We start from the raw sequence: 13,650 nt of genomic DNA on the forward strand, positions 1-13,650 counted from the left end.
ATAGTATAGTGCGTGCATGTGTGTATGCATACATATACCTTGTACGCATGTATAGTATAGTGCGTGCATGTGTGTATACATACATATACCTTGTACGCATGTATAGTATAGTGCGTGCATGTGTGTATACATACATATACCTTGTACACATGTATAGTATAGTGCGTGCATGTGTGTATGCATACATATACCTTGTACACATGTATAGTATAGTGCGTGCATGTGTGTATGCATACATATACCTTGTACACATGTATAGTATAGTGCGTGCGAGTAAAGCATCAGTGAGATGGCGCAGGGGCGAAGCATTCCTCTGGTTGCTGATAGATTACATGAACAGTTCTCAACAAGGAATCTGCTCCCATCGTTCACCTTGAAGAGCCGTTCTGAAGATTTGATTCATTCGTGAACATCGCATCATGACCTCCTGAATATATTAGAATAATTATTAAACGGGTGAAAAATAGATTCAAACTAAGTCATTAACTACTTCACAACCTTTACATGAAATAAAAACTTTTTCCTGCAAATCAGCAAAAATATCTGTAACTAGTGGGCGGAGTCAGGCTGATGCTCACAGTCGGTAAACAACCCGTTTCCTGACTGGTTAACAGCTGGTAAACGGTGGGTCTGAGGTCAGTTTTCCGAAGAGTCCGTCTCCTCCGTGGAGCCATCACTCTCCACCTCCATCCTCCTTCTGTGGTGGATGTTCCTGCGGGGGGAGGCCCTCCTCTGCACCTCCTTCAGCCCCCCCACTGCGCTGCCGCTGCTGTTGCTGCCGGGACTGACTGAGATCTGAGCGATTCTGGATCCATCAGACAAACAGCAGAAAGGAGAGGAGAGGGACAGAGGAGAAGATGAGGAGAGGAGGAAAGAGGAGAAGATGAGGAGAGGAGGAAAGAGGAGAAGGAAAGAGGAGAAGATGAGGAGAAGAGGAAAGAGGAGAGGATGAGCGGAGAGGAAAGAGGAGAGGATGAGCGGAGAGGAAAGAGGAGAGGATGAGAGGAGAGGAAAGGTGGAGAGGAGAGGAACAGAGAGGAAAGGGGAGGAAAGGGAGAAGGTGAGGAGAGGAGGAAAGAGGAGAGGATGAGCAAAGAGGAGAGGAGAAGAACAGAGAGGAGAGGGGAGGAGAGAGGAGAGGGGAGGGACAGAGGAGAAGATGAGGAGAGGAGGAAAGAGGAGAGGATGAGCAAAGAGGAGAGGAGAAGAACAGAGAGGAGAGGAACAGAGAGGAGAGGGGAGGGACGGAGGAGAAGATGAGGAGAGGAGGAAAGAGGAAAGGAGAGGAGAGGAGGAAAGGGGGAGAGGAGAAGAACAGAGAGGAGAGGGGAGGGATGGAGGAGAAGATGAAGAAAGGCAAGAGGAGAAGATGAGGAGAGGAGGAAAGAGGAGAGGAGAGGAAAGAGGAGAGGATGAGCGGAGAGGAGAGGAACAAAGAGGAGAGGGGAGGGACGGAGGAGAAGATGAGGAGAGGAGGAAAGAGGAAAGGAGAGGAAAATGAGAGGAGAGGAGGAAAGGGGGAGAGGAGAAGAACAGAGAGGAGAGGGAAGGGATGGAGGAGAAGATGAGGAAAGGAAAGAGGAGAGGAAAGAGGAGAGGATGAGCGGAAAGGAGGAGAGGAGAGGGATGGAGGAGAAGATGAGGAGAGGAGGAAAGAGGGAGAGGAGAAGAACAGAGAGGAGAGGGGAGGGATGGAGGAGAGGAGGAGAAGAGGAAAGGGGGAGAGGTGGAGAAGATGAGGAGAGGAGGAAAGAGGGAGAGGAGAAGAACAGAGAGGAGAGGGGAGGGATGGAGGAGAAGAGGAAAGAGGAGAGTTTATCTCGTGTGTTTCATCTGAACAATAAAAGCATTAAACAAGTTCAATATTCCACACGTTTACAAATCTACGGTACTGTTCACACCAAAACCACCATCATCATGATGAATTTTACAACGAAGCTACCAAATAATTTCTAGATAAGAATATGATAAATGTGGTATCCATAGAGACGGGGTCAGACGAGTCTTCTGCTCTTTTATTTGGCTCCAAAACGCTTTGATCTGATTTATTATTTATAAGAATAAAACAACACCTGGAATATTTAAAACACAAATGTAGAAATGCTTAAACCTATTAAAGCATCTGTTTTTGTTCATCGCATGGTCTCTCTCTCAGGGGGCGGGGCTGAGAAAAACAACCAATCAGGTGAAGAACTGAAACCCATCAGAAGACAGCTGAACCAGCTCAAAATCACCAAGGTGTGTGTGTGTGTGTGTGTGAGTGTGTGAGAGTGTGTGTGTGTGTGTTCTTACAGTTTGTCCAGTTCCTGGTCCATCTCAGGGTCGATGAGCAGCTCGGCCCTGCTGGGTAAAGCTCCTGTGGATCGGAGAGACAGAACTGATCTGATTGTTCTGGATGAAGGAGAACCCTAAACCAAATTGGGTCCTAAAAGATGGATCAGAACCAACTAAGCTAATAATGTGTGCTAGTCTGAGCTCCTAGATGGCCAGAACCTGCTTCAGGGGTTCAGTCCAAATGGAGACACAGATTTGTGACGAAATGTCTGGTTTCCAGTTGGACCCACGCTGGTTTTGAGTTACTCTTTCATCACCATCATCTATTTTCAACTTAGAAAAAAATCTTCTTCACTGTTGAAAATTCTATCGACATTGAGAACCCTGGAGAGGACCTTGTCTGCTGATGACACCTGGAATGTTGACTCTGTGAGCGTCCTTTATGGGCCGTTCCCATCTGTACCTGGTCGGCCCTGCCCGGATAGCTCCTGTCGGCCCCAGCCTGGCCCGGTTGATTCCACACATCCTTGCTTAGATATGCAAGGAATGCAGTCAGAGACATTTTCAGCTTGTAGGTAATCAGCATGATAATGAATTGAGCATGCCTTAAGCCCATGTGGGCTGATTCTACCCACCAATCAGAGGCTTGCTCTAATGGAAGGTGTGAATTTGCTGTCAGCAGTGGGTGTGTTGGTCCTGGTCGGCCTGAAGCAGACCACCTCAGAAAGAGGGCTGAAAAACAGTCTTGTTGCACCCTGAAAAAAGGCAGGCCACCAAGATATGTATCTGGGCCGGGCCGACCAGGTACAGATGGGAATGGCCCATTTCTGAGGTGGTCTGCTTCAGGCTGACCAGGGCCAACACACCCACTGCTGACAGCAAATTCACACCTTCCATTAGAGCAAGCCTCTGATTGGTGGGTAGAATCAGCCCACATGGGCTTAAGGCATGCTCAATTCATTATCATTCTGATTACCTAGAAGCTGAAAATGACTGCATTCCTTGCATACCTAAGCAAGGGTGTGTGGAATCAACCGGGCCAGGCTGGGGCCGACTGGAGCTATCCGTACAGGGCCGACCAGGTACAGATGGCCGGGAATGGCCTATAGACAGCTCTTGTTGTGATTTGGCCCTGTGTACATGAGGCATAATGACAGAGACAGACTGAGCGGGGCTCGATCCGACAACCCTCTGCTTACGGCCACCATCGCCCTAAAGTCTCCAGGTGTCTCAAACAAACCCACCAATGGTCTGGTTGATGCTCTCGTGTTCAGCCAGACTGACAAGGAGACCTGAGTAAGTGACTCTGTCCGTCTGCTCCAGGATGTCCCTCACACACGACCTGGAGGGATGACTGAACACACACACACGCACTCACACACGTGTCACAAAAGGATAGCAGCTGATGAACCATGTCCTGAAGAAAGCGTGATGTCCAACCTGTAGTTGATCCTATCACAGAGGGCGTCCACACACTGAGACAGGGTGGACGAGTCCACGCCGGTCTGCTGCTCCTCCTTATCGTTGTCCTCCACTTTGGCAGAGAGGAGCTGCTCGATGGAGGAGGAGGTGGGGACAATGACGGTGTTTGGACTCTTTCCTGCCAACAGATCCAAGTAGATCTCTAGAACGCTGTCCAAGAACTCTGGAGACACCGAGGACAACATAAGACACGTGTTTGATCATGTTTATCATGCTCTTCTTCATCCTTACATTTTGTTATTAGGCTGTTTTGTGTAGGATGCACTGACTGGTAGTTTTGGATGTTGTACCTTGGTAGTAGAACTGCAGCTGGAAGGCATAAATGAAGTCAGAGAACGACATCAAACAATCAGTGGCATCGTCCGTCAGAACTATTCTACAGAATCACACAAAGCAGAAAAAGTTTCATTCAGTTAAATAATATTTTCTGATGTCATGGATCAAAGTTAAACCCAGACAGGCTGAACCAACAAACCAGGAGCCTCACTTACTCAACTCAGTCTAGAATCGTGACCAGAACCGCTTTAACTCCGCCAAAACACACCGTGTGTTTTTGTGTCTGAAAACGTGACTTAAATTCACCATTTTGCCATCTCACCAGCTGTGCCGCCAGTGTGTTTAAGTGCCGATAGTGATTTAATGGTGCAGCACGACTGAAATCACAACATGTTAATGTAAACCCAAATATGAGTGAGATGAGATTCCTAAAAAGCCCGAAGAGGCTCAGCAGGTCTTCCATCAGGATCGCTCTTGGACCCGGACACCCTGTTGTCCAGCTCACCTCCGTCAGTGACCTGCAGGTAGGTTTAAGGGATTTTTCTGACCTCTGACCTTTTACCTCTGTGGACAGGTAGCTTCATTTGCTGTGTAAAACAGTCTTGATTATTTGAAACAGTTTTCTTCTTCTGTGTGAGTCAGTTTGGGTTCCCTTTCTACTTCCTTCTGAAGCAATAGAAACGGGTGCTCTGCTGACCTGGCTGTGCTCTGAACCACCTCCAGCGGGAAGTCTGGACACAGCAGCTGCAGCAGAGACCGATACTCCGGTACTGACAGCAAGTCTGCAACACGACAACACAAAAAGTCAGTAAAACACAACAACCCTAACCCCACCTGTTGTGTGTTCAACCAGACTCTGAGGCTTCAAGCGTGTAAAACAGCCTGTAGTGTTTAAATCTGTCTTCATGAGGATGTTCTGGATGCGTGGGTTCAGGGGGTCTACTGAAGCCTTCCAGATGGTTTCTCCATCACTGACTGGACTATGATCAGACAGATGATGTCATGGGGGGGGGGTCCTCAGACCTCTAGAGCTGGGAACAAGGCGAGTCTGATGATTCTCTTTCAGATGTTGCATCATTTATCCTGAATGTAAAACCTTTGACCTGGCTGTATGTCTGGCACAGACTGACTTTTATATCCTCACCTCCGCTCTTGCCGATCTGTCTGAAGCACCTCCAGAAGACTCTGATGAAGGATGCTCGGTTGTGCTCAGTGGCTCTGATGTAGTTAAACTCCCTGAAAAGGACGTGGTTGCTGTTCTTCACGCTGCTGAAACTACAAACACACCAATTAAACCCCCCCACGTTGTTCACGGGCATACAACCATCAGAGTCCACACAAGGTTCCCCTCATCCAGTACAGACCGGAACTCCTGATCCGGTCCTCAGTGGGACTCACTTCCAGACTTTTCTGTGACCTACTGAACTGGTTCTGGATCAGGAGTTCTCCAGGTCTTAGATCTGCGCCCATATTTGATGGATGTGTTTTCTTTGACTCGTGGTTCTCTTACTATGTGTCCTTCTGCGGTCTTACGTCTGTTAAACATATTTCTTTTATTTTCTGGAATCAGTATTAATTACTTTAGAGCACCGAGTTTATAGTTGCTGTGTGAAATGGGCTTAAATACACTTGAGTTGACCGGAGCCAGCCCGGTTCCGTGTCCCAGGCTCGGTCCAATAATGCAATAATCACGTACTATTCAGCGAAGTATCGGATCAGGCCGAACTGGGTGTACTCCTCTTTGTGCTCCAGCAGCTGAGTCACAGCATCAGTCAGGTAGAACAGAACCTGACTGTCCGCTGGAAAACACAAACAGAATCGATGAACAAAACCGGTACCAGCGTGTGAACGACATCCGCAAGCAGCTAGCTTAGAACCTACCGAGGTACCGTTCGGCGGGCACGGCGGTACTGAGACGGCTCATCCTGGTGGTCGTGCTGTGAAGACTCGCTCAGATGATCAAACACGTCAAATTATGAATGTTTTCATTTCAGCTCCTTCAACTGTTGGGTCAGCAGCAAACCGTTCCGAACCAGCCGGCCCCGGATGTTGTGAGTTACAACAAATACAGTCCCTACATAACTCTGCCAAGGGTTCCGCCTTGTTAAAAAAAAAAAAAAAAAATATAATAATAATAATAATAATAATAATAATAATAATAATAATAACAATTGTTGTTATGATTATTATGTAAAGTCAGAATATTTGCAATGATTCATATAGGGGAAAAACTAGTTTCCAATTAAATCTGCATAGATGATGTGCATCAGTGTTGCAGCTACACAAATTTGTTTTCATGTCAGTCGTCATTCAGCCATGTACTAACGTTTAAAACATGTCAGAAAATTATATTTATGATTGTAATGTGTCTTCAGCAGTCTAAATTAATTATTTTTAATTGATTAAACAGTCATAAACACAGGCATGAATGTTTTGAATTAATTTATAACCAATTGAGGGCAAGCTTTATATATGAAGCTTTGATTGATTGATTGATTGATTGACTGAAGCTACCTGCGTTGAGGAGAGGGCTTTATATCAGAGCAGCCAATCAAGTATGTTACGAGCTTGCTTCGTAACATTTTAGCCCAATCAGCAAAGCATGTTTGTATTTTGGGGCGGAGCATATTTTAAACGTGACCAATTACTTGCTGCTCATAGAGAAACAAGGAAACAGACAGTTCTCGAATGAGAAAAATGAGAACTGTAGGATGTTTATCCTGTAAGATTTACTGATATTGTTTGTTTATCCCAAACTTTCACTATAACTCTGCTCTTTAACAATTAGAGGGAATGTAGTCAGATCGATGACCCCACCACCCGGTCTCCGCCCTTCTCTGTATTTTGAAAAAGTACAACAAGCTAAACATCTTCAGCAGCAATAGCGCCGGATTATAGTTTATAAAATAAAATAAAACAAATTTAAATTGTTCAAAAAGATACTTGGATACAGAAAATGTAATTGTTTTGTTAATTTTATGATTCATGCACACTATTCTCATATTACTCATAAAAATGTGCTGTTTAAGTTGAAGGAAAAGGCGACGGAGCTGTTGGTTTTATTTTGTAGCGGAAGTTGTGTTTCGGCTTTCGCGTGACAGCTGCAGCTCGTGTATAAAGCTAAAGGAGCCTTCGCTGTGGTGATCTCATTATCATTGTCATTTCACCGGGCGTCCAGCATCTTATTGCCTCTAAGCCACGCAAACAGGTATCATGTTTACTTTAACATCTTCTCTCGTGTAGACAGAAGCTCGTAGTGGACCCATAGAGCGGTTCTGGAGCGGAGGGTTAGTGCAACCGTCGGGAGAAGTGCGTTGTTAGGCCTACCTGTGTTGGCGCGGGTGGACGGTTAGCTCCGACTAAGGAGCTAAAGGCGGTCACAGCCAGCAGCAAAGTCGCGTTTATAACATGTTCTCAACCCACGTCTTCTCTTGACAACATCACAACCAGCAGCTAATTATTAGTTTAAACGAAACATTGCAGATTGAGCATTTTGAATCAGAAAACGCGAGGTAATTAGCAGCTGTTCTTGCTAAGTTAGCTAGTTTGTGGCACTCGTAACCAACAACAGCTAGTTAAGGATTTATATAAATACCCGTTGGATGGCAACATCATTAACAATTATTAGAAGGGATTAGAAATATGGCTGCGTTGCGATCATAACTGACTGCGCAAAGTACCTCTGCGCGGACAGAACCGGTCAGGGACCTGAACCAGAACCAGTCTTGTGTGTGGACAGTTGTTTTCTGGATGCATCCTGCACTCATGCTCGTGTCAGAGGTGCTGTAGGAATCATAACTAACTGTAGTTTTACTTTGATTATATTACTTCTATGTAGTTGTAACGATGATGTTGTATTTTGTAATTTGAATTGCTTTTACTTTTGATATATTCAATATATTTACCTTCAGCTGAACCATGTTCAGCGCTTTGGGCTTCCTGACAGGGTTGCGGAAGGCGCTTTATAAATAAAGCTTTGATTGATTGATTGATTGATTGATTGATGTTAATCAGAAGGGTTTGAAAGATTCTGAATGTAATTTTATTTTATTGCCATATGTGCGAGAGGAAGTTGCTAAATCTTATTAATGAATTTGTCCCGGTATATATTATTTCTAAGGAGAGTACACACAGTTCTTTAGTCAGATGATGTGGATTAATTCATCTAACCGGTTTTAAAACTTTTCACATTTCTGAACCCTGCTTAGATGTTTTTAAAAAGGGGGTGATGCCTTTCCTTCGGACAACACCATTGATTATAATTAACACAATGCTTAACATTAGTGGTGTCCAAAATGGTCTTAATTTGTTATTTTAATTTTAAAAAATGCTAAACTTATTTTATGGAGAATTCCGTTTCTATTTGTATTCATTAAATGTCCATTAAGTCCAAATCTGGTCATAAAAGCACTTAAGTGTTAATGTTCATCCTTCCTCAGTCTACCGGAGAGCCAGATTCACCATTCTGCTACTGCAGCTGGGGGTGGGGGATGTACTCGGGGGCTGTGAATGGCTCCAGGGCCGTCCTGGGTGTTTGTGCTGTAAGAAAGTGCGCTACAGGGTTGGAGAGGGGGACACTGGACACATTTCATTCACCAAAGTTTGCTGCTGGCTGCTAGGAGACCAAACAGCTTGTTTTCAGCCTGCAGCTTAGATCTCTAGAGAAAAATGTGACTGAAAATAACCACCACATTTTGACTGATGAGACCGGGACACCCCCCCCAATGCATGTCTAATGCATGTGGGTGATTGGATGGGTGGTTTCCTCCCAGAGTGCTGTGCCTACCGTCAGGTTGAATCAGTACTTTTTAAAAGTCGAATGCTCAGTCTCTTGTGTTTGTGTGGCCTCTTTGATGCCAGCACCATCCCGAGTCTGTTGGTCTGACAGACTTGGATCAATATGAAACATGAACTCAGTCTTTCCTCTAATGTGCTTTAGCCTCATCCCACTGCTTCTAGTGGAGCGGTGTGTGAGTGGTTGTGTGAGTGTTGTTGCACCGTTAGAGGGGTGGGGCGGTATCCATCCTCATGTCTCCTAGTGGTGTGCATCTCTACCTGCCTCACGATTTCGATCTGATTCCGATTGTCTGCCTAAAGATTTGATTTGAGTCTGAAATGCATCACGATTCTTCACACAAAATTTTTCATTACTTAATGAAAGCAGTTGCTTATTTAAAGAGCAAGTCACCCCTTACAAGAAGCGTACTTCACTCCTACTTCATGTTTGAAAAATGCAACACATGCTGTTTCCTAGCAGACCGAGAGGGTGGAGCCACTAACAAATACACACACTCACGACATTGTGACATCATAATGTACCAGTTTACATCATAGCATACCTCTTAGCCAATAGCGGCGGCAGATTTAAATTCAAATGCAGTGAAGAGTTTTTACCTGACAACGGCACAACACTGACAGTTTCAGGCAGAAATTTTAAATTTTAACTAAAATGCACTAAAGTGCAAAACTATTCTCTACACGTGTCTGCAGCACGATTAGACACGCATTTATGTAGTTTATCAGAGAAAAATAGTTGATTTGGGGGTGACTTGCTCTTTAATGTGCTGTTATTGTTACGAAAGACTGTTGCAGTTGACGTCCATGAATCACATGTAATGGCCACGCGGCTAGCTTTACTCATTGATTCCATTACCTGGGCTTTGGTTTCGTTGTACAATGCAGGCACAGCAGTTTCTGTGAAGTGTCTTCTTGTCGGTAGGTTATACCGAGACTCGAGCATCTTCAGGAGGTAGTGAAACCCGGCATGCTCTACCACAGAATATGGTTGTAGATCCTTCGCAATAAAGCATGCAACAGAGTGGGTGATCTTCTTCCCTCTCTCCGAAGCAGACGGTAAAAATGTCAGCGCTTCTTCAATCGTTGGCTGGGATGTGCTCCCTGTTTTTGTGGCTGTAGCTGAAGAAGTCCTCGCAGGGTGGAAACATTCAAAATGTTTGGTCATATTAGTTTTATTCCCAAAGTACTTTAGTTTTGTGTGGCACACCTTACACACAGTGTGTCTTGTCAAGCTTTCCGTCTCGCTCATAAAAGCCAAAATTAGCCCAGACATCCCATTTAAATGTAACGGGTGCATCTCTGATTACTGGTAATGTTCGCCCTGTGTCCCTGTCCGCCATTTCTGCTTTAAATTGGCGCTAGGGCAACACAGCGCGTATGTCATTGCAACTCTGCCCCTGGAAGTAGTCGCAAAACCTCAAAACTTTATTGTCCTCGCACATCCAGAACATCAACATAGACATAGGGAGAAAATCTCATTATGTCATGTTGCTGCATCGATGCAGAATCATGCACGGCCGAATCGCGATGCATCTTAGAATCGATCATTTTTCCCACCTCAAATGGCTCCTGTCAGGGCTTTAACGCTGTTATGCTGTTTTTAACCCAGAATTAAACGGATTGATCCATTAGTTTCGAGGATGGGTTAATGGTAGGGCTGAATGATCAATTGCGATGTGACAAAAAGAGATTTTCTAATCGCAAAGGCTGCGATTTGACTGGCAGCAAGTGGTTAACACAATGCTAATATACATTGAATATCCCATAGGGATGCTAATGCTAATATCGCCGAATAGATTCTTACAAATTACGAATTAGGAACGTTCCAAATTATTACATTTGGAGTTAAATAAAAAGTAAAAACTGCCATTAATCAAGTAAAGACAGACATTTTAGTAAAGCTAGAAAACTGTACTTCAACTCCACTGAGTTTTGGCTAGCAGCTGTGAACGTAACTGAACTACGGAAGCTCTGCATGGACAAGACGTCAAAAACTAAATGGGACACACTTCTTTCCTGCAAAAAATATTTCACAGTTGATGCTAATACCTATTCTCCTCCAAGGGATGTGCACCTGGCTGCAAAGCATTGCACCTTCAAATATAAGATGTTGTCTTTACTTGTGAGTATGTGTAGACAAATAAACTTGTTGATATATGTAGATACATAAACTTGTTTATATTCAGTACAAGTTACATAGATCTTTTTTTTGCTTCCGTTAGTTGAAAAATGAGAATCCCCCCTTGAGAAAATAATTGTGAATTAAATTGCAATATTGAAGGGAAAAAATTGCAATTAGATTATTTTCCAAAATCGTTCAGCCCTAGTTGATGGAGCTGAAAGGACCACATAAGGAAATCCTCCTGCCATGTAGTACTTAGCTCCGTGGCCCAGACAGCAAGCTGCAGAGAGCTACGCAGTGACTCTCAGAAGGCTGAGCAACGAACCTGATAATAAAGCGATGCTAGAGGAGACTTCTGTGGTGGACAACACCAGGTACCACCCACTCGGACCTTCTGCAGGTCTTAAATAAATAAATCTAATAACATAATGACTCTGACTCTCTCAGGTTACCCGGCTAGGAGTGTTTTATTCAGGTTCCTGTCCGCAGTAACCCACGCCTTACTACTTCGCCACAGAACCATTCATAACAGCAGTTTTCCTTAGCATAACAGCCGCCGCCCACTGGAACCAGAAACAACCTCGAACTCCCCTTCAAAATAAAACGAATGCATAACTTTACTCTCGCATCATTAACTCGTCAAACCCTTACAACAATAATAAATCCCACAAATCTCACAACAACACAAAGTTGTGAGATTTGTTGCTTTTCTACACTCTTTAGTCAGTTTAGAGCTTTAATGTTTGAAATCGGTTCGATTGTTCCTGACAGCAGCTACGTTTAACAGGGTATCCTTGAAAAGTCTTAAAGTCTTAAATTTACTTTTCCAAATTTAAGGCCTTGAAAATCCTTAAAAATGACAAATAATTCTTAAATACAGTTTCCAAAGGTCTTAAATAACCAAAGACCCAATAAACTAAATTATTTTATTTCTATGAAATTTTTGTGAATTTCTAGTTAGTGATGAGCATTTTTGTGTATGATGTTGGTGTAAGCGGAACCGTACACATTCAGTTGGTTGTGAGAGGGGGCTATTTTTAGATGAGCACATTAGCTGGTTAAGCTAGTGGGAGCTTGCGCCATGGGCAAGTGCAAGTTTAATGGTATATGGATGGCTAATCATACGTTCGCGACGTGGTTAACACCTGTTCCAGGCAATAGCTGGAAATTATAGCAGAAATTTCAAAAATTAGCTTAAATTTGGTCAAAGTGGTCTTAAAAAAGGTCTTAAAAAGTCTTAAATTTGGCTCCCTTAAACCTGCAGATACCCTGGTTTAAGTCTTCCTGAAGTGTTGCTGCTCTGAGTTTCAGCACGTTGGTGTGGACTCTCCTTCATCCTGAGATTTCACTGAAAACAGCTGGACTTCTCTGGTTATCTACAAGATGTTTCACTTCTCATCCAATAGGCTCCTTCAGCTCTAAACCTTGGAGGCTAAGAAACAAACACAGACTGTGTTGAAAGTCTCATTTAAAAAGTAAAAAAACCTCTTTTTGTCTAAATGAATCCCGGCCTTTTTAGGTGATGTTTTTCTTCCTTTATTCCCAGATCATGTCCGTAGCGCTCATTATAACTACATAGAAATGTCCATCCATGTTTTTGCCATCGGAGATCAGCAGCAACAAACCTGACCTGAGTGTCCCTGATGAGCTTATTTAATTTTCTCTTCTAGCTGAGTAACGTTTGGGGAAGCCCAGCCCCCGACCAGACGCCATGGGGGACGATAGTGAGTGGATGAAGCTTCCTGTCGACCAGAAATGTGAACATAAGGTGACCAAAGTCAAGTTTCCTTTAGAGTCCCAAATCAGAGATTAATAGTGATGTCCAGCAGCTCTGGGTGTCCTGGTTAACCAGGCCAGCTGTAATAAACAGATCTGAACCCAAAGCTGTTACACATTTGACATGAAGCAGGAACACTGGACCGAAACTGGATTCAGCTGCTCTGCTCTTTGTCAGATTAGCTTCCCTCAGATGTGCTTACTGTGTTTGTTTAGATCCCTACGTGGTTTTACATTCAGGATTAACCTAATCCAGTCTCGGAGAACCCCGTAATCCCAGCATTCATGTCTGAATGCTGTAACGCCATCCTAGCTTTAAGCTAATCAACATTAGCAAAGATAAATGACAGAAACTGATTATAATTTAGTTGTTGGCTGTTGGGGTCGAACTTGTCTGATGGGTGGAGGAATTTAAATGTTTCACAGCCTTTATGATGATTGTTGCACTAGAGCTGCCTTCTCTCCACTCAGCCAGGGAGCTAGAGGAAGTTCAGTCCAGAGACCTCATCTGCTCCTCTGTCACTAGAAGAGCTGGGAAAACCATCCCTTAGCCTCAGATCTGTTTTATTTAAAGGAGGATGTCTCCATGAGTGTCAGACGTCTCTGTTCCTCACCGCTGTCTCCCACAGGTGTGGAAAGCCCGACTGAACGGTTATGAAGAAGCTCTGAAGTTGTTCCAGAGGATACAAGACGAGAAGAGTCCAGAATGGGGGAAGTATCTGGGCCTGATAAAGAAGTTTGTCACCGACTCCAACGCTGTGGCTCAGCTCAAAGGCCTGGAAGCTGCTCTGGCCTTCGTAGACAACGCACATGTGGCTGGCAAGTAAGTGGTGACGACATGTCCTGCACCCCTCGGTGGTGCAGCTGCAGACAGCTTTATCTGATGACCTCTGATGGTTTTCATCACTTATAAAGTAGAGGCC

General features: G+C 44.2%; 2 protein-coding genes across 7 annotated transcripts in view; one reads left to right on the plus strand and one right to left on the minus strand.

Moving 5' to 3' along the window:
- Nucleotides 1-288: 288 nt before the first annotated feature.
- cstpp1 (centriolar satellite-associated tubulin polyglutamylase complex regulator 1) lies at nucleotides 289-6,095 on the minus strand. 2 transcript variants are annotated; one of them, XR_001573259.3, is made up of 10 exons: nucleotides 5,914-6,095; nucleotides 5,729-5,831; nucleotides 5,177-5,307; nucleotides 4,730-4,814; nucleotides 4,047-4,132; nucleotides 3,715-3,919; nucleotides 3,519-3,628; nucleotides 2,293-2,356; nucleotides 579-805; nucleotides 289-427 (listed from the first exon to the last, which is right to left on the minus strand). XR_001573259.3 is itself a non-coding variant. In XM_015963292.3 (9 exons), exons 1-9 carry the CDS (start codon nucleotides 5,954-5,956, stop codon nucleotides 637-639), a joined length of 996 nt encoding a protein of 331 aa, XP_015818778.1. In that variant the 5' UTR covers nucleotides 5,957-6,095; the 3' UTR covers nucleotides 418-636. The 2 variants fall into 2 exon arrangements, 1 of the variants encoding a protein (XP_015818778.1); XM_015963292.3 differs by having other exon boundaries at nucleotides 418-805.
- A 1,022-nt stretch (nucleotides 6,096-7,117) lies between these two features.
- Nucleotides 7,118-13,650, plus strand: part of ckap5 (cytoskeleton associated protein 5) — a 45,434-nt gene continuing 38,901 nt past the window's right edge. For all 5 annotated transcript variants that reach the window (XM_015963315.3, XM_015963324.3, XM_015963334.3 and 2 more), the window contains exons 1-3: nucleotides 7,118-7,240; nucleotides 12,622-12,719; nucleotides 13,357-13,550. In XM_015963315.3, coding sequence (XP_015818801.3) covers nucleotides 12,663-12,719; nucleotides 13,357-13,550 — 251 coding nt within the window. In that variant the 5' untranslated portion in view covers nucleotides 7,118-7,240; nucleotides 12,622-12,662. The remainder of the gene's footprint in view (nucleotides 7,241-12,621; nucleotides 12,720-13,356; nucleotides 13,551-13,650) is intronic.

Source organism: Nothobranchius furzeri, chromosome 4 (assembly GCF_043380555.1).
Source record: "Nothobranchius furzeri strain GRZ-AD chromosome 4, NfurGRZ-RIMD1, whole genome shotgun sequence".
In the NCBI taxonomy this organism is placed as follows: Eukaryota; Metazoa; Chordata; class Actinopteri; order Cyprinodontiformes; family Nothobranchiidae; genus Nothobranchius; species Nothobranchius furzeri.